This window comes from Dermacentor albipictus, chromosome 1, assembly GCF_038994185.2.
Source record: "Dermacentor albipictus isolate Rhodes 1998 colony chromosome 1, USDA_Dalb.pri_finalv2, whole genome shotgun sequence".
NCBI classification, from domain to species: domain Eukaryota; kingdom Metazoa; phylum Arthropoda; class Arachnida; order Ixodida; family Ixodidae; genus Dermacentor; species Dermacentor albipictus.
The window spans coordinates 132,436,015-132,456,505 of NC_091821.1; the positions used below are offsets into that span (position 1 = coordinate 132,436,015).

Genomic DNA, 20,491 nt, shown 5'->3' on the forward strand with positions numbered 1-20,491 from the left:
TCTATAGTCTCGGCCATTCTTGCAGGTGTTCAAGGTCATTTGGAGCTTTGAAAGTTCGAGTATTTTTTGTTCAGGATTTATATTAGCTGTTACAGTTTGGGACGAAGTATTGGTGCCCCATTTTTGATAATCAGGGAATGCATGCACAGTGAATGCTTACATCATAGAGGAGCAGTGGAGAAACTGCAGAAATTATGAAGGGATGATTCTGACTGCTCGAAGTGAGCAGCAGACTCTGCTCTATTCTGCTGTTCCGTCTGTGCATGTCTGCCCATATGTGGTGCAGAAATATAATGAAATTTTGTTTTGCCGCATATTAGCTATGTCTCACATACACTGATTCGCACTTTTTATGGGCATGATAATAAAGTAGAACAAGTTCTCATTTTTTATTACATTATAGTGGACAGTTCTGTTCCTGTTCTATTCCTGTTCCTTCTGTTCCTGCGTCAAAAAATTTGAAAAGCACCAAGTGCAGTTTTCTGTATGCGCAAGGTTATGGTTGCCGATCGTCTGCCTTTTCTATATGCGCCTGGCTGCGATTGCAGATCATTTGATCTCTCAAGTGCGCTAGTTTTTTGCTCTTATTACCATATAAAAAGCATGTGATCGTAAATATAAATCTTGAATAAAACATTTGCACTAAAATGGTCTACAGGTCTTTTATTCCTTGAGTGCAAACCGCACTGGCGCAAAACTTTTATGGCATCATCCGACAACCCAGTGCAAATGGCCAGAAGCAGATGATGCCGGGCACCGTCAGAAACAGTGGCCACGTATGCTGTGCTCCCACCGCGAGGGACTACAAAAGTAGTTCCTTGCGGCGTCGTAAGGGGCGCTGTGCCAATGTTTGCCAACTCGCAATAGCACGTCTGAAGCTGTACGTCTACTCCTCACCCAGCGTGACATTATCACGACTCGCGCTCACACTGGCGCCGGCCCATAGTTTTTCCTCCTGTTAATTTTACTCGGTAGCCTGTAGTCAACTTCACAGATGAAAGCAGCGACTGCTTTATACTCTGCAGGAGGACTTGTCGTGTTAGTTGATGTTTGCGTAATGACATGTAGTGCGAAGGCACAATCACGTCGCATGCACACACAGGTCGCAGGCACATTTTCCCTCCCCCCCTCCCTTTTTCTGCCTGTCGTGTTCTCCGCTCCCAACAGGCTGGCCTAGCTGTGTCCCCCACATAGTCTGCAGCTCTAAGATAGGCTGCCGAATAAAAACGTCAAGCCTTAAGTGTGGTTTATGAAATTTTCCGGTCTTGTGCAAAGTCCTATGTATAACAAATTGGCCGCTGTGGCAGTGACCGAATGAGGGAGCATGCGTAATACAGTGTGTGTGTGTGTGTGTGTGTGTATATATATATATATATACACACACACACACACACACAGTGTAAGCTCGTTAATTCGAACTTCAATAATTCGAATTTATGGATAATTCGAACTGTACGATTTGGTCCGGCCAAGCTCCACAGAAGTCTATGTATAAAAAAGTCCGTTAATTCGAATGCGAGAAGGTTCCCTCACGGATAATTCGAACTACGCTCGCCTGGCACACGGCCAGAGAAGCGCGTCTACTGCCTACACACAAGGCTGTATTGCCTCCGAAACGGAGAGAACGGCGAGAGAAGGCAAAATCGGAAAAAAATCTAACCGACGCGGGGTCAGCCAGAAGGCAGCGGCGGCTGCTGCCTCTCCGTTCTAGGTAACCTCCGAGACTTCTTGCCCGTTGCGAATCTCGGAGGCTTTGCAAATCTTGTACAGCTGCTAATGTTGTGAGGAGATGGCACGGCAAGCTCCAAAACACAGCGAATCAAGTACGTCGCAGCTGCGCTTGCAATCAAGAACCAACGAATCAGGGCCTTCGCCACCTTCACATGTTCAGCGTCTTTGTCTCGGCAGTCTTCATTGGTTGTGCACCTCTGTTTTCACCTTAGGAGGTATCGGCCGTCGCGATTCATTGTGATGGTGTTAAGCCTCGGCTAACCTTCGTTTCGGTGGACATCGGTGGTGTGGCACAGTGGGACACAGAGCTTCGACTTGAAGATGGCGTGTGGCACACGCCATCACTTTCTGACACCAAATTTCTGACATGCCCTACTGCTTCCAAATCGCAGTGTACTGTTGCCCTCCTTCGCTTTCGTTAGTTCGAACTTTCGTTAATTCGAACTGAAGCGGCTTCCCCTTGCGGTTTGAATTAACGAGCTTTTACTGTATATATATATATATATATATATATATATATATATATATATATATATATATATATATATATATATATATATATATATATATACATACATACACACACACACACACACTGTATCTTGCTGTCTTTCAAATAATGTTAGTAGTGCCCCCCTCTGCCCAAAAAAGCACCTGTGATGTATATCTCTGCATCTTCTTTGTGAATGTGCTTTTGCACTACAATATGTTGTTAAGCTTTATACTCATTTTATCCTTTATCCTCAGCCACTGCTTTATCCAGGCAAATAGGTTTTGTCACATTTTAGACTTGCAGACGTGCACATGCTACCTTTATGCCTTTTCTTCCTGCTGGCCACAGCTTGCAGATGCATTGATAGTGTTCCTAGGGAAGGTGGTGTCAGCCCGGAATGGGCGAAATGTAACGAGGCCAGGTGAGGAAGTTGAGCGATTGCAAGGGCACAGAAAGTGTATAGCAAGCTATGTAATCACCCTCAGGTGATCTGCGAACCTTCCTGCTAAAATATTTTAGTTTCAGTAAAGAATGATTACGCGTGCACACTTTTCGGGAACCAACTGTTTATATATTTGTTGCAGATTCCAAAAGCATTGATCATCCAGATGCCTCGTTGTGGCAAGCAGTTTAAGCTGTATGACCACATTGTACCGAGTCTGAAGTTGGACATTACAGATGCCTTGGAAAATTGTAAGTCCTTGAAGAAAGTGCGTGCTTTGTGCAGTGATGTTTTTTTATTTTTGGAAAAACTGAATGGGAAGTGCATTCTGACAAATGTGCTATGTGACTTTTGAAAAGCCTTGTTTCTTAGATTAGTAGAAAGAAAGTAAAATATTTCTTAAGTGAAAGCAATTGTTTGGTCTCGAAATTCCAGAAGTGCACTACAGGGCAATAGGGTGCATACTTGTACTCTTGTTTAGCACTTTTGCTTTCTGCTCACTTTCTTCATGCACAGTGTGGGAAAAAAAAGTTCTTTCTGGATTATGTAATGAGTGAGTATTGTTGGAATGAAGGGTTAAAAGAAAGAAATTGAGTTCTCAATAACGAAGCATTGCTGTGAAGCATTACTTCAAATATGAGTTGTTTCATTGACACTTACAAGCTTGTTTTCATTGTGCAAGCACAAGAACTTCTATAATAATGAAACAGAAAGAAAGAGCAAGAACCCTTTGATGTGCTAAGCTTGGGTGAATTGAGTTGTTTAATTGCATGAGATTCGATGAGTGCTCTTGACATAAGGGCAGATGTTGCTTTTAGATGGTGACACGTGACTTTTAACAAGGAGCCAAAAGAAAGCTATTCAACATAAACGTTGTGAATGTTGTCATGTGATGACAGCTTCCAGAAAAAACTTGAGAGAAACAGCCTTGTTTATTGGGCAAATTAGTGTCCACACAACAAAGAAGAGACGACATCAGCCAAAGGAACAAGCATATGTGGCAGTTATCAAATTGAATGGCATTACCTAAATCTCACATAAGTTATAGGCTCCATGGTGTACCTAATAAGGACAAAAATAAATGGAGAAAGCTGCCCTAATGCACTTGCTACTGTGCATGCCATAGCAGAAATAAGGCAGAATAACCCAACTCATACATGATTGTTTGAGCGATGCTCTCACATAATTGTAGTTGGAAAGCTTTCTCTGTCACTGTCACTTTATTGCCTTGAAGGCCCCTTGCGGGCAATTACATAAGGGTCGGGAACTAAAAAAAATAAAGACTTTGGTTATAATGTTAATTACAAAATACTGTTATTTTGTCCAGGAAGGCAGACGAATTGGTGATGGTAGTGATGTGTTAGGGAAGGCTGTTCAAGTCTGCTGCTGTGCGAGGAAAAATTATGACAAGAAGGCAACAGGTTGTGTACTTGAGCAAGCAACGTTTAGTAGATGGCCTGTGTGTATGAGGGTGGAAAACTAAGGCACATGGCAAAGAGAACTGGTAACCAATTAATGTAGGTAATTGAAGTCCCCTACGAGCAAAATGCATGCATTCAGAAGCTTTTTTTTAAAAAATTCGTTGAAGGTATTGTTAAGATCTAGGGGAAAATAAGGATTACTGTTGAAAGGAAGATGACAGACATTGATTGACTAGTAGCAGCTGCAGTTTTAGCATGGCACACAAGCTATAAAATTTTGAGAATACTAGCCGCATGAATTGAGGAGCATATCGGCCGTTTTTTCACTGCAATATGAACAGCACCACCCTTATTTCCATTTCATTCATTATGTGATTTCCATTTCATTCATTATGTGCAACGCTGAGGAGACTAGAGATACTCTTTGCAGTGGCAGCGTTCACACTTAGAAATAGTTCGGTGTTTTGTGATCAAGCCTTGGGAAAATGTTCTTCATATAAGCTCAGTTCTAAATGAAAAAAAGAATTTACCCTAAGAAGCAAAGAAACCATGTACTCGTATGACTGCTAGCACATTGTTTTAGATCAATTTGCTTGTTGTCGTTTTTTATTTGCAGCCCATCGCGGCAGCCTCGCGTGCATGCTTGCGCAAGCAGACGCCGCTGGCACGCAGCAAGGCATAGATGCAACTCGCAGAGTGAAATTTTGGTGATCGTACTTGCATAGCTTCCACAGTGTTGCACCTGATGTATGAAACAGAGTATAGTATCCTGCCTATGTTTGTGAAGATCAAAATTCACTAGATTACTCAGAACTTCACTGTCACAGATATCTGTGGTAAGCCACATTTTGGTTAGTACAAGTAAGTCATTCCAACGCCAGTGCTTGCCATTAAAGCTTTTTTCAGAGGGTGCAGTTTTACTTTGCAGTTGTCATGGTAGTTAAGAATAATGCTACAAACATCCAAGTGAACGTAGCACCAATACCACATGTACACATTGCATTAAAATAAACTATTGTATGCATATATAGCAAAAAAAAAAAACGGCATAAAATATGTAGGTGACATTTGTTTAGAGTGGAAACCATGTCAGCTTTGTACACCCATTAATAGGCTGAGCAATGCTGCCTGTGTGTTGCTTTTATTGTTTTTTTTCTCTTCTCTCTCTCTTTTCTTTGTTTGAGATATTGTAATTTTCCACTGAGCTGCACCTTCTGTAAGGGTCATTTCATAGCTCGTTTCTTGAGACGACTAGTCTATCACTGTCAGTGTTGCTATTTTTATTATTATAGACTTTAATTGTATAAATCATGTCATTTAAGTAGGATGGAGCTGAAAACTGATGCCCTTCTATTCAGTGTTTGGTAATTCGTTTGGTAATTTTTATAGCAAAGCTCTTTATGGTTAGGCTTCCGTGCATTTTTGTTCTGCGTCAACAGAAACTATCATCAGCAATGGCTCATACCCCCCTAAACAATCAAAAACTGCAATGGCTCATCCCTGTTGTAATGCAGAGGATATATATATATATTCCACGCAAATGTATATAAATAAATTTGTTCGTACCTTTGTTCAAAATTCTGTGTCACATCTGTGCCATGTGCTAAACACCTTTGCTGGTCATCCACCTTCACGTAGTGGAATGGCTCACGATTTTTATTTTTATTAACACAGCGGTCTTAATTAAAATCATCGCCCAAGCACTCCATACAGATGGTTAACCAGCGAAGCTGAAATGTGCAGCCCTGGTGTTTGTCACTGGGTTAATCCTGATGGTTCATTGAAGTCTTTCTCAATTAATGGTCATGTCTTTCTGTTTCTTATTGAGGTTACACGCATGTTCGGCTGCTACGGAGAGAAAGACGTCAGTGGCGGTGTGCCCGCAGTCCGCCGTTGTCGCTTGCATTCTATGTCTCGAGCTTTTCGGCGACGTAGTTAGCAGCATCCACCTGCCATTGTCGCTTGCAATTCTTTGTAATTAAATTGCTTCAAAATTAAATCTGGCCGTTATGTAAGACAATCAATGGCTAAAACCCCCATAAACGCAGCTTCCCCGTTACAATGACAGAAGAGAAGTGAAGTGAAATTCTACGCTGGAATGATGAGCGGCAACGGAGCTAGCTGTCGAAGAAGACGACGAATGTTGGAGCAGTGGCACTAGTGCATTTGTGCGGTTGCCCTGAGGGTCGCCAATGAGCTGACTGTAGAAGACTACGATGCTCGAGCCATTGCTGATGATAGTTTTCTGTGCACAGGCATGGTCAGACGCATTGTTGTTTCACCTAGCCATGTAAATCTTTGCTTTAATATGATCTCGCCTCTTGTGCAGCACCCAGGTTTTGCTATGTCTGTGGCAGACAGGCTACACAAGAGTGTTGGAATTGCTTCCGACCAGATGTGGGCCTTGAATGCACCAGTTACTGTGATAGCTGCAACAAAACGGTAAGCACTCCCTTATTAGATACTTTAAAGGGGCACAAGAAAATTTTGTACTTCATTTCATTGATCCATCATTATAATTTAACCAATTGATCTGAAATTTTGTTTTATTAGCAACAAACATGATGTATTGCAGGTTCTGTTTTAATACATTTCTTTAAAAATATGTGTTGAAAAAAACGAATTTGTACTTGCGCTCTCAATGATATAAGGATAAAAGCTAGTCATGAACGAAGTGCTGGTGATAGTTATATCAGTAGGTGCTACCAGAGCAACAGGTGCCTTGGCTTGGCTCGACTTCATAACATCGGGTTATCCAGCCTCAACAAAAATGCAGGTGGACAAGAAACACCTACACACTGAGCACTTGGCAAAGGAAATCTCCTGAGTGAACACTGAAGGCTAGTGCCAGAAATGGAGTGTTCTTTATGCAAGCTAAGAGAGAACTCAGGCTCATAAACTATTTCATTCTAGTTGCGCATGCACATCTGGGTTTGTGTGCACATCCCTTTTGAGACAGAGCTGATTGCACGGTTTCTGTGTCACTGCACAGATTCTGATACTGTGCACCATGAGCGTCTGTTCTGATACGAACCAGAGCCAGGTTTTGCTTAAAGCTGATGATCAGTGTTCCAGCTAGCTTATTCTTGCACTTAAAGTCTCTCAGATAATACGAGTATGCTATATGGAACATGATTGCATGGTCAACAAAATGTGGCCATATCAACCAATCATGTGCATGTTATTGACTGTTGCTTTGTAGTTCATGCCAGCACTTATGGAGTTGCCAGCCATTTTCTCTTCTTCTACATTCTATAAAGTAAGCTATGGACTCTGGCATGATTGTGCATTAGTAGTCTATATGACAAAGTCTACAACATACATGCACAATTTCAATTTGATTTAATGTTCTTTTAATGGTTACTGCACCTTAGCTATATATGTCGACTAATGTTGGCCAGGGAAGTGTGGATGTCTACTGAAGTTGCGTGAATGAATGACTGGTCAACCAAACAACTAAATGAATGCAGACCAGTGAGGACAGTGCATTAAAAGTGTGTGACAAAAACTGTTTGTAGCTGGCTTGGGCATGCAAGGAAAAGAAAGGGAGAGGGAAGCAGTCTGTAATGACTTATTATGCTGTGCACTGCTCTCGCTTAAGGAGAGGTGCAACTTTCAGCACACCAAGAATGATGAAAGGAGAGCGAAGCCTTAAAGGGTGAAGTCTGGCTTTTGGCTCTTTCTAACTTTAATAATAAAAAAAAAGAAAGAAAAGGACACCCTGGAGAAATTCTTTTGGGAGAAAGTTTATGTAATAGTGTCCTTTCATACCAAAGACATTGTAAAATTAAGTAAACGTGATGATCTGCTTTAATGTGACAGTGCTATAGTGAAGCTGCTGCAAAAAATTGAGGAACATGTTCATTCATTCCAGTTTCTAGGAAGTGCACCCATTTATGTATTTTCTTGCATGTTTACAGGTTCACCAACACCAAGACCGAGAAGGCCATAAACAGACTGCTTTGAGTAATGACTGTTTTGGGGAGGACGCTCAGCCTCGCAGACAGGTTATGACCCTGTTTGCAGTTGTCTGCATTGAAACAAGCCACTATGTCTGCTTTGTCAAGTGTCCTGTAGAGGATGGCAAGCACACGCACACCTGGTGCTTTTTTGACAGTATGGCTGACCGTGAGGGTTAGTGTGTTTGCAATTTATCTAATTCTATTTGCAATTTTTATGACCCATGTAGAGCATCCCAAATTAACAAAGATAATGCCCATATCACAAACTGGCGTTTTTGATCAGCATACGGGACACTTTTGAATTGTGTTTCTTTGTCGAAACTGAATACCTGATGCTTGCAAAGCATGTACAGTGAAATCGCAATAATTCAAAATCTAAGGATATTCAAATTTTAAAAATTCAAGGATTATTCTAACTGCTCTTTTGGTCCCGGCAAAGTGCTATGTATTTGAATCAAGAAAAACTCCTGCGAATTCAAACTTCAAGAACTACACAACAGTTATTTTGAACAAGATCTCTCACTCCCATTCGCAGCGTTTGTGAAGGTTCTATGTTTCTCTAAGTATCGTAATGTTGGCATAAAAATGGCCAGGTAAAATATGCAAGAAGCCGGTTCTCTGAACTGAGATGAGCAGAGCGGTGCACGCCCTTCCTTCCCATCCGGCTTAAAATGAGCAGGAAGTGCACACTGGGTCATGTTATCGTGTCATGCCGCCTGCCCCCCTCCCTCTCTTCCTTTCTCCTAGCATGCACTTGATCACATTAGGGTGCCTCGATACCACGCTTCTCTGTACAGGGTGGTAACAAGTTCGGTTGCGCCCCTATATTGTGTTGGAACATGTAAAAGCGCACTATGACTGACAGCGGGAATTTAGGTTCTGCGTTCACTGACAGTGTAAAAGTTTTCTCAATTTGTATACCTATATGCACTGCAATATTTACATCTCACCTTAAAAACGGAGGTGGAACTAGAATAAGTTTCGAGCCGAGTAGACAACTAATCGTTCTTGACACGCTTTTGCTTACACTCATAAATTTGTTTCAAAAACAGTGATGACACATATGGTGTGTACCTAAGGTTTTAGGGGTCATCCTTCAATAAGGCTGATGCAACTTCTGACTGTAAATGTATAGCTGTGTAATGCCGTGAAAAGCTACAGGACAAAATGAGATGAATAAATACTGCATTGTTATTAGTGGAGGCTTGGAATGATGCCTGACACTGGCAAAAGATGCCGAGAGCAAGTGGGGCTATGCTAATCTAGGTATAACCAAATTAGGAAGGCCCACTAAGCTTCAACAATTATACTCCCTCACCAGAATAGGAGTTGGCCTCCCTGAGGCAGTATTCGGCCGCCCCCTCCCTTATGGTTCCTACAATTAACCCCTGGCCCTCAGTCCCCAGCAGCTGCGGAGCAGCTGACCAAGGCGGCGGTCAGACCTGTAACGCAGCAGAGGGTGCCAAGAATCTCTGGACCCGGACAGGCTGCTAATGGAAACTGACCCTGGCAACCCTTAACTGCTGAACTCTGTCGAGTGAGGCTAGCTTAGCAGGACTCTTTGAGGTACTATGAGACATTGTTTGGGATATCATTGGCTTTAGCAAGATCAGTAGAACTGGGGAGGCTTATACAGTGCTGACTAATGGCCATCTCCTCTGCTACAGACATCTCCCAGATAAGAATCAATACAGGGTAGGATTCCTAATCCATAAGGACATAGCGAGCAACATTGACAAATTCTACAGCATTAATGAGACAGTAGCAGTAGTCGTAATCAAACTTAATAAGAAGTATAGATTAAAGGTACTACAAGCCACCACTCCAACATCCAGTCACGATAATAATAACATAGATCAGTTTTATGAAGATGTTGAACTGGTGATCAGAAAAGTGCAAACTCCATATACTGTAGTAATGGGCGACTTCACTGAAAAAGTAGGGAAAAAAACACAGGTGGGTGAACAAGCAATTGGCAACTACGGTGTAAATTATAGAAACGCTAGAGGAGAGACGCTGGTTGAATTCGGTGAAAGGAATAAACTGAGAATAATGAACACCTTTTTCAGGAAGCGTAGCAACAGAACGTGGACCTGGAAAAGCCCTAATGGTGAAACAAGAAATGACATTGGTTTCATACTTTCTGCTGATCTCAGCATAGTACAGGATGTAGAAGTGTTAGGTAGGGTAAAGTGCAGTGATCATAGTTTAGTGAGAGCTAGGATCCACCTCAACTCAATTTGAAGAGAGAAAGAGTAAAATTGGTCAAGAAGAAACAGGTCAACCTAGTAATTCAAGCTGGTACTGGCATACAACCTGGGATACATAGTGCACGACTGATACAAGGACGAAGCAGGAACACGGGACGAGCGCTAACTTTCAACAATTGATTTATTGCAGATCGTGAGCTTCGTCCTTGTGTCATTCTTGCGCTATGTATCCCAGGTTGTATGTATCCCACCAACACACCCAAACTTCTTCCCTGCTAATGGTACTGGCAAACAGATATGCAGCCTTAGAACCGAGAGATGATGATGACATAAAGGTAATGAATGAAACCAGAGCTAGGCTGGCTTCAGAGGCAGCAGTTGAAGTGGGAGGCAAGACACCAAGGCAACCAGCAGCCAAGCTCTCCTAGTAACAAGGGACCTAATGAAGAAACGACAAAAAATGAAAGTGTCGAACTCAAGAGATAAGATAGAATTCGTGGAATTGTCAAAACTGATCAAGGTGAAAATAAGTGATATTTGAAATTATAATACGAGAAACACTGAAGAAGCCGTAAGAAATGAACGCAGCCTGAACGCAGCCTGAAAAAGGAAACTTGGCATAGGACATACGAGATAAGCACTGAAAGATAAGCAGGGTAATATCATCAGCAATCTCAAAGGTATAGTAAAAGCAGCAGAAGAATTTTATACTGGCCTGTACAGCACCCAGAGGACTCAGGATAACCCCATTCGAAACAGTAATGAACAGGATACAGAAACTCCTCCTTTAACTAGCAATAAGGTCAGAAGGGCCTTGCAAGACATGAAATGGGGAAGAGCGGCAGGAGTAGATGCAATAACAGTCGATTTAATCAAAGGTGGAGGAGACATAATGCTTAGGAAACTGGCGGCTCTCTATACGCAGTGTCTATCGACTGTAAGGGTCCCAGAAAACTGGAAGAATTGAAAAATTATAGGCCCATTAGCTTACTCCCAATATTATACAAAATATTCACCAAGATAACCTCCAATAGAATAAGGGCAACACTGGACTTTAGTCAACCAAGGGAACAGGGAGGCTTCAGGAAGGGATACTCTACAATGGATCGCATCCATGTCATCAATCAGGTAATCGAGAAATCTGCAGAGTACAATCAGCCTCTCTATTTAGCTTTCGTAGATTACGAAAAGGCATTTGATTAAGTAGAGATAACAGCAGCCATGGAGGCATTATGTAATCAAGGAGTACAGACCGCTTACGTAAATATCTTGGAAAATGTCTACAGAGATACCACAGTTACTTTAATTCCCCACAAGAAAAGTAGGAATATACCTATAAAGAAAGGGGTCAGACAAGAAGACATAATCTCTCCAATGCTATTCAGCAACACTGCAGACGAGTTACAATAAATGATTGAGCACCTTAACAGTAAGAGTGGGGTCGAAGATTAATATGCAGAAGACAAAAATAATTGTAACTGGGTAAGGGAACAAGAGTTCAAGATCGCAGTTAATTCTAATCGAGAATCTTTGTAGGTAGATACACCTCTGGCATCAGAAGCCGTACACGAAAAGTTTGTGCACACTTCTTGCCTATTCTTAGAACACCAATGACAAGGGCGAGTTTTGTGGACTAGCTATCGCTCCAAGATACGAAAATGGGTGCTTATTATGATCTAAAGGTGTAAATCTAAATGCACGAAAGAGAACTAACATATCGGGCATCTTGAGAACTTTCTTCTCACAAGCAAATTGTAGGCTGAATTTAGGTAGTGTTCAAACAATGAAAATTTTTCTAGCTGTTGTACACTTGACGCAACTTAGTACTTACTCCCAAAACTATTCTTGCATGTAGTGTTGAAATCTTTAGATAGAAGGCCGCACCAAACTAATGACCTAACTGTCCCTCTGCACATCAAAAAGTGGGACACACATGTCCCACTGTGTTACAAAGGGTTAATGAGAAACAATTTATACATATTATTCAACACAGGTGCAATCAGAAGTGTATTTAAATGTGTACATGTTGTAAATATTGCTATTTGCATCAGTGCTTTTGCTTTTGATGCACTATCTTGGCAGGCACAAATGTGCACACAGCACCTGGAGGGAATATATACCCGGCTGAAAGTTACGAATTGGTATGTGGTCCAAGCAAGTAGTCTTAGTAGTTCCAATTTGTGTACAGGATACTGAAATCATTATAAAGGGCAGTAAACAAAAGCTTTGACATTGTGTTCATCTTTAGCTGGTTATAGCTTTTGTATAGGACTGAATTTCTGACGTGAAGACCAATACCACCACCTCTGTACTGTCCAATCCTAGAGCCCCGTTTACATGAATGCGACAGTGGCGCATCGCATTTCCAAGCGCATTTGGGAAAGGCGATGCGACGCCGTTTACATGTAGCGCCTTAACTCTCGCAAAAACGTAGCGCCACATGGTGTCGTATAAGTGAAGTGCAACCGACTTCCGGTGCAACTGGTTTCCGGTTGTGGGCCGAGTGCACGTTGGTGGTTGAGTGCCGAGAAATAGACAGTTTTAGTTTAGCGTACGCAACTTATAGCGTACGCTATACGCTATAGTGTAGCGGACGCGAAGCAGCGCACGTTTTTTGCAGCTTTAGCTGGCCAGCGAGATTTTTGGATCTCGGAGGCCATTAGTCGTCGTTGCGGCTACTTTCCGACTATAGCGATAGGTAGCGCTGACATCTCGCATGTTTCTTTCATTAGGCTTCGCCTCGTTCGAAACGAGAAGCGATCTCGAAAACACCACAAGGTTATCCATAATACCCTGTCGTCGAAGCGGCCTGAGACTAAGCGAAAGCCGTTTACACATTCATTTGCTGCGAACGAAGTGCATTTTACAAAAGCAACGCCAAATTCAATTCGAAGCGGGCAGCCGGGACCGCCGCCATGTTGTTTGGCAATTCCTTCCCATCATTCCTAATGCGACGATCCTGCGTTTACATGCTCCGCGAGAGTCGACTCGCGCCCGTAAATCTACCCTCGCCTGGCGCATTAATGCGATGCGCCTTTCTAGCGCATTACTGCTGTTTACATGAATGTGATGCGCTAGAAATGCGATGCGATGCGACACTGTCGCATTCATGTAAACGCGGCTTAGGGCAAGCCTAAAATTTGTAGATTGTAATAATTTAACATTCATCAGGCTTTAACCATGTTTTTGGTAGAGCAATTACTTTAACAAGGCAGCGATATTTCGCAGCACTTCAGTGTGGTTGAGATACAACAGGAACACAACAGTAGCCTTCTCGTAGTAACTTCCTGTGCATTACTTCACTTTATTTGTTGTATACTGTTTCTGCTAACATTTTATGAGTTTGGTCACCGTTTTAATGGTGCTAGAACATCCAAAACAGAAAGGTGTGGCCAGAGGTGTAATTAGCGCGTCATCAAGCAGCCTGTTAAGCCAGTACATCTCTTTACTATTTATTTAATGTGAAGCCATGATGTTACATTGTGTGGCTCTCTTAAAGGGACACTAAAGAGAAGAATGGTTTCTTCTGTATTAGTAAATTACCCTTCTACAATATCAAAAACACCACTCTTGCCATGATAGGATGCTTGGTAAACCAGAAAAGTCGCAATAACAAAGACAGGTGGCGATGCCTCCTTGAAGTTCCCACACCAGTTCACTGTAACATCCTGGATTTTGACAGCATTTTCTAACGCCTATTTAATTATTTCGTGGTTAAATAGCTGCTGCCAAGGATCAAAACAATCCTTTGCAGTTGTTTTAATCCTTGGCAGCAGCTATTTATTCCTGTGTCAATAAATAAATGCTCATTTATTTAGTGGCCTACGTGGTTGTCCCATGTCGTCTTCCTTCATTCGTTGTTTTATTTGGCGCCTTCATTGTAATCGATATAACAAACTTCAAGATAGTAAAATTCTTGATATAACAAAGTGTTTAACTTTTTATAACTTCTTGTCCTTAAAACACCATGTATTTAGAACCTCAATACAACAAAAGGTGTTTACACACGATTTCAATATAAAAAAAGTTTCACTGCCGCCGCAATGCAATACCGAGACAATAAATAGAAACTTCTGCTGACGCTGATGTTTAAATGGTTGAATTACAAGCTGCTGCTTGTGAACGCACCTCTCAAATCACGTGCTGTGTGACCAAGAGTGTCTGATGATGCAGAGCAGCATCATGTTCCGTACGAGATCCAAGTGTGATAAGATCCTATCACGCCCCACACACTATGTATGCTTTGGATGAGAGTTAAATCGTATGAGGTAAGCCCAGAAGGATGGTGGTTTGATAAGCACCGCCTTTCCGCGCGGGAAAGTGGAAAGGGGGAGCACTCTCGCGATCCCTCCTTTTCTAGCGCGGCTGTGGGTGCGCATGACTGTCAGCGTGGCTGAGCACATACACAGTCCACGCGCCCTAAAGGTAATCTGCTGCGTGTACGAAGAATGGGCGCGCCGAGGTGGTCTGGCATCTCGAGTTTCTGAGAGGCGCTGTAGTGATAGACAAAATATTTGCTCCCCGCTGCTGGCGCTTGTCATGACAGCGTCCTGCCACTGCAGGCGACATTATCAGCCGCAAGGGTGGGGGCAGGGAAGGGAATGGATGCACAAGTGTGGCTTGTTTCGATTTATACCGTGGATGTGAAGATATTGTCGACGCGGCATAAAACTGTATCTTTTGTTGCAGTCTCTCAAATCCAACAAAAATTTTTTTTTCTCACTCAAATTTGCTTATTCCGATTGCCCATTAATTTGGAAAATTTCGCGGCCCCGTACGTGTAACAAAAATCTCAATATAACGAAGACAATAGTCGCGTTTTACTGACTTCGATATATTGAGGTTTGTATTGTATTTCACAATAAACTGCACAAAAAAATGTCATTCGTTTTGTCTACTCCCCCCTCCCTTATTTTCTTTTCTTTCATTATGTGCACAGAATAACAAATGACTGTTAAAACAGTCATAGTTTGGGTGAGAAAGGATTCAGGCATGAGTGCTTTTGTCATCCTTGATGAAGTCTTATTTTTTTAAACTGCTTGTAATGCACCTGGTCCAACTGTGCAGGAGGTGAGGATGGGCACAACATCCCCAAAGTGGATAACTACATGGAGGCTGACACCTGGTTTGGACCAAAAGGCCTAGAAAAGTTACGTGATATGGCTCGGCCTGATAAGAGCAAGATACTTCCTGGCATGACACGCAGGTTGCTTTGTGATGCCTACTTGTGCATGTATGAGGACGAATTTGCTAAAAAGTACAAATGATGCATACTGGTTAGGCTTCAGACAACAGCAGTCGCGTGCAAGAGGCATGTTTGTGCATTGTGAAGAGTTGAATGATTCAATATCGTAACTATTAAATGATTTTAAAACTGCTCCAAGTCTCATTTTTCAGTCTCCGGACTGTCATTTATCGTTTTACACTGCTTTCTACACATCACAAAACATGCATATCATGAAAGCAGAACCCTGTTATGCAAAAAGCACTGCACTTTGTAACAAGGCATCTAGCTTGTGAACAAACTGTTCTGCTGAACTGCCATATTCACCCTCCCCACATTGATATGCTACCATGAGTGCTTTTGTTTTTAGACTTTTGTAGTGTCTTCTACAACTTCAGTAACTTACATATCTTTGGTTCATTCAAATAATGTGGTCTACTGTGTTTTTAATTCATTACAGAAATTAACCGCTTAAGACAGGTGTCTCAGTTGACTATTTTTCCTTCGCTGGGGCAAAGCACTACAGTCGAGCCCAATTTTAATGGAATCATACTTTTTTGTAATGAAGAACTCAATCTAGAAGTTCATTATTATCAAGTAGGTTTCTATGTTTTAACAGTGGGGAAATGTTTTTGTGAAAGTCCTGTTGGCTAACTTGAGAATGACCATCAGTATATTAGTTTTCAATTAAAATTCTGGTTATAATGCACTAGAAATGACACTATTTAGCAAAGCGATGAACGGGGCTAGTTGGTGGACGCTCATGGTTATATTGCGCTTCGTGTTACAGTGACGAACGTGAAGGACAGGACGTGGACGGACGTACGTAGTGCAAACTACCAACTGTTCAATACTGTTAAACAACGCACTTATATACAAGGAGACATGGCGGGGGGGATATAGAAATATATGACAAGGTGACGACATGTGATCATACTTTGGGCCAGAAATACATCGTTCATTTGCACCCTGCCAAACTCGACCTCACCTTCAATAAGCTCGATGGACTGCCCGCGCCACCTGGTGTCGTTTTGACCGTGAATTCTTAGTCTCTGTTTTGCCGCCTTGCAAAATGGCATCGTCGGCGTGGTTGACGATGCGATGAGCGCTGATTGGCCGGAGCAGCGAATTCAAATCCCACGAGCTAAAGCGCGCCTGCCATTGGCGGCGGCTGCCATTGGCGCGGCCGCGCCCGCGTCGTTGTTGCCTCTTGCTCCGTCCGCTTAAACCCCCTACGTCTGCTTGCGAGCCACTCATCTTGCACTATCATTTATGCCATCTTCGACTGGTCGTTTCTGAGCGCTCTGGAGCGCTCTCGCGAGCGGCGTTGTCTTCGGCTGGTTGAAAGAGGGTGCCCGCCCTGCGTTCGGCTGGTTCTTCTCGATTGCTCTCCTCCACCTTCGAGCGCTCCGAGGCGCTCCGAGCCATGTCGTCGGAGCAGTCGTCGAAATTGAAACGTCATCGCAGAGCCGCGTCGCTGCTGTTGGCGACGGCCCACCGTAACCTAGGCAACCTAGGCCACTGCGACGAACGCTCGTCCCGCCGGCGCGTCCGCCGGTTTTCCCGGCAGCGCCGGGAGCTTTCGATAAGCGAAACATCGGACGTTGGTAGTAGTCACGTGGTTTAGCATCTGCCATTGCCTCCTCCGAGAGCGAGTTGCACGTTTGGCTTGCGCGCTTGTCCTCTACCTCTGAGCTCGGGGAACGCCGGATCTGCCCGCCTCTGCTTCGGGGGATGGAAGCGACCAGCCGAAGATAGCATTAGATTATTTTCTCTGCTTTATTTTTTTTTTCGCTAGTTATTTGTTGCACGTGATGCCGACAACGAAGCCCAACACAGGGCAGATGTTCAGTGCGCGAAAGTGCGATATGCGACTTGTATGAGCATCGAACTTCCAATCTTCCGCAGCGAGTGCAGACTACGTAGACGCAGCGGCGGAAATGCGCTGTCAGCAGTCGAGAATCCGACACATTGAGTGTGCCTGGAGCCGCAAGAGCTAATTAGAAGCCCCGCAGGAGCTTTCCAATAAAAAAGATGTGTTCAACTTAAGGCCCGTTTTCTCAGAATGGATTTTTTTTGTAGTAGTGGTGCTGGGGAAGGTGATACTTCAAGAAACGCTCTTCAGGTTTGTGTTCTGCTTTTAAAAAAATTCTGTTCCTGAATGACTTTGCCAGGGCGTAACAAGCTTTTTTTTTAAAGCTGGTGCAGTTAATTCACATACGCAACTAATTTTTGATGTGGGCATTACTGGCTACATCAAATTCAAAGTTGTGTTAGAAATTTTTGGAGGGGGAAAAAAAAAAGGCTTTGTAGCCCCCTGGGATATCGGGGGGATCATCAGAGTGAATTTCAGCTTCCTACGATGTCGTGGGATTTCTCCAGGCTCTTCCTCAGGCATACACATGAACCACCTAATTTAACAAACACAGCTTCATTGCATTTCCTCATAGTTTGACAGTGTGAACGTACCCTGAAAGTTTCAACCGGATATCTTAAAGAAATAAAAGTTCAGTCTCTGGGGTAGCCTCCCCCCTTATGCTAGACTATAAAGATATTTGCATGCATTTATTCATCCATTTCACTGCAGTGATGTAAGAGTGAATGAAGCAGGCACACTAAAACTGAGGTGATTTTTTTTTTTAATGAACGTTGTTGAGATGAGAAACAATTAAATTCTGTGCTGAACCTTTGTGCTTGCAGTTTCTGGGAATGTTCCACAGACCAACACTCCTAGATGAGCTTTGTCGTCTTCTTTCTGTGGAAAGAAACAATCAAAAACATACCTGCACATGAAACACGTGTACACTGCACTTCTCACTTAGGACAGGCACCATAATCACATGTGAAAGGTGATCTGCCAGAATTTGTTCATACTAGACGTAATTTACCAGTTTTGGGTTCCCCATAAACTGAATATGTTCATTTGCAAGATTTGTTTTATGCTTTTATGAGTCATGGCGCTGCCTTTACTGTGTAAGCAACAGCTACTTTTTATTATTGTAAATTTACAAATGGTAAAGTGTGGAATGTTCCTAAAATGCATATGACTTCAATAGTTGTTGACTTAGAAGACGTGCTTTAGAGGATAGTCCTGCTATTGGATACTGTTTAAAGAGCTTTCCAATGAATTGCAGCACTGTACCCCATTCCTTCATAGAGGTTCCACTGCTTCTATTGCGAATTTTCTATATGTTGTCTATAGACATTTTCACTACCTCAAGAAATTGCTCTCAGTATTCACTACAGTGCCCTGACTCAAATTTTCTCATTTCCACTGAGGGTAGCATCACCTCCTTGAATAAAATAGTTCCTTTACTTCAGCAACACTCCTCCACTCCAGAGTGTTCAAAGCCACAAATTGGCAAGGAGCATGATTGTTGCACAGTGGCCACTTCAGTCAGGGGGTGGTATTGCTTTTTACTCGGCAGAGATCAAGTTTGTTAGCAAATAAACAATGAAAATTCAGGCCAAAGCTTTATTAATATTCTCATTCCCCCAATAAGTCGCAGTGCAGCTCCAGGCACCCATGTATTAGGTATGTGGCCTTGAAGCTGGCTGAAATTTGAACCCGTGCCCCAATGTAAAGCACTCTGACATTACAGTGTAGGTGGGACATGTCACCATGAGTGTGGTCCTGCTGTTCGTCTTGAATACAGAATTGGAACTATAGCCATTAAAGCAACAAATATACAGACTGGGTAAAGGGAACAGGGAACATCAAATTTCCATTTAAAGCCAGTAATTTTTATTGTTTCTGTGCAGAATAAAAGTTCCTTGAATGAGTTCTCCAACAAGATACAGCAAATGACAGTGAGCCAGGTTCTGACTTTCACATTTACGGGAACTGCTGTTTGATCCCAAATAAAGTGGTACATAATATACTTTAATATCAGCGCAGCGTGTACACATATGACTTTTCATGGCCAAGTTATGTTGAGAGGGCAGAGAAAACCACAGTACTCTCATGCCCTGGCAGAAATAGATTGACATTTATGTGTGCCAGTACAGATGCACCACATGCTGAATTTTCCTAGATTGCATTCTGTACAAGAATACAAAAAAAAAAGCGCTGATACTGAATGGCCATATACTTACATTACTGAACACTACCTCTGACCTGTTGCTCTACTTGCCTTCCTCTTTTTGCTTTCTTCTGTGGACAGAAAATCTAGCTACTTACCACTAGTGCTATATTTAATTTGCATTCACTATCAATGCAGCACACTGGGTTGACCAACATACTCTATTACTCACAGAAATCTAATGCACTAAGCTTCAGCTGATGAAATCAATGTCATAAGCAACTATGCACGAAAGGATAGGAACATTGGAGTATTAAGTATTACATATCCGTATATGACAAAAAATGGCTGAACACACCTGCAATAATGCAAGTTAGTGAGCTAGGTGGTATATATTTCAATGAAAACAGTGCTAAACTTGGGACGAAGAACAAGATGACACACTACACGGCACTGCCTACATTTGTGCCTCCTCTCCTACATTTCTGATATTAGGTACAAAGCACCACTTTCTTTTAATGAACTTTTGTGGGCTTCAACAGACTAAAATGTTGCAACATAATATCTGGTTTACTGAAGACTCATACAATTAGGGCCTTCCTTGAAGTTTCTCACCTGCATATGTTACACTGCAATGCAGAGATTGTGAACTGACTTAGGGCATTGTTTTTCTTTGCGGCCTTCAAGGCACTGCAACATGACAATAAAGGCTTGGAGTACCCGATGCTAATTTACAGCAACCACTTTGCAAATTTGCAAACATAGATTTAGCAAACATTTGGCTTTTTCTGTAAAACTTAAAAAATTGCAATTAAACAAGTCAATCTGTGCATCGCACCAATTTACAACAGCCACAAACGCACAAAAAACAGAATCAAAAGGCAATATGCCATAAGCCTTACACGAAACCCGTGGTCATTTAGCTGCTGCCATACGATCATCTGCCATGTTCACGGGCCAGCCGGAGAGCGTAGCAAGCTGCAGCA

The 20,491-nt window shown here is 42.5% G+C and overlaps 2 protein-coding genes across 11 annotated transcripts in view; one reads left to right on the plus strand and one right to left on the minus strand.

Annotated features, from left to right (window-relative positions):
- CYLD (ubiquitin carboxyl-terminal hydrolase CYLD) overlaps positions 1-15,637 on the plus strand; it is a 138,644-nt gene extending 123,007 nt beyond the window's left edge. For all 8 annotated transcript variants that reach the window (XM_065424527.1, XM_065424526.1, XM_065424529.1 and 5 more), the window contains 4 exons: positions 2,809-2,917; positions 6,417-6,529; positions 8,008-8,221; positions 15,327-15,637. In XM_065424527.1, the coding sequence (XP_065280599.1) occupies positions 2,809-2,917; positions 6,417-6,529; positions 8,008-8,221; positions 15,327-15,526 (636 nt within the window). In that variant the 3' untranslated portion in view covers positions 15,527-15,637. The remainder of the gene's footprint in view (positions 1-2,808; positions 2,918-6,416; positions 6,530-8,007; positions 8,222-15,326) is intronic.
- Positions 15,638-18,105: 2,468 nt separating this feature from the next.
- The window catches only part of Cdc2rk (cyclin-dependent kinase 10), a 64,451-nt gene continuing 62,065 nt past the window's right edge, over positions 18,106-20,491 (minus strand). For 2 of the 3 annotated variants that reach the window (XR_010562618.1, XM_065424542.1), the window contains one exon: positions 18,106-18,238. Coding sequence is in view for 2 of the 3 variants with exons in the window: in XM_065424542.1 (XP_065280614.1) it covers positions 18,214-18,238 (25 nt within the window). In the remaining variant the exon portion in view is untranslated. Of the gene's footprint in view, positions 18,239-20,407; positions 20,484-20,491 lie in introns of all 3 variants that reach the window. The other variant, XM_065424541.1, reaches the window with a different exon arrangement.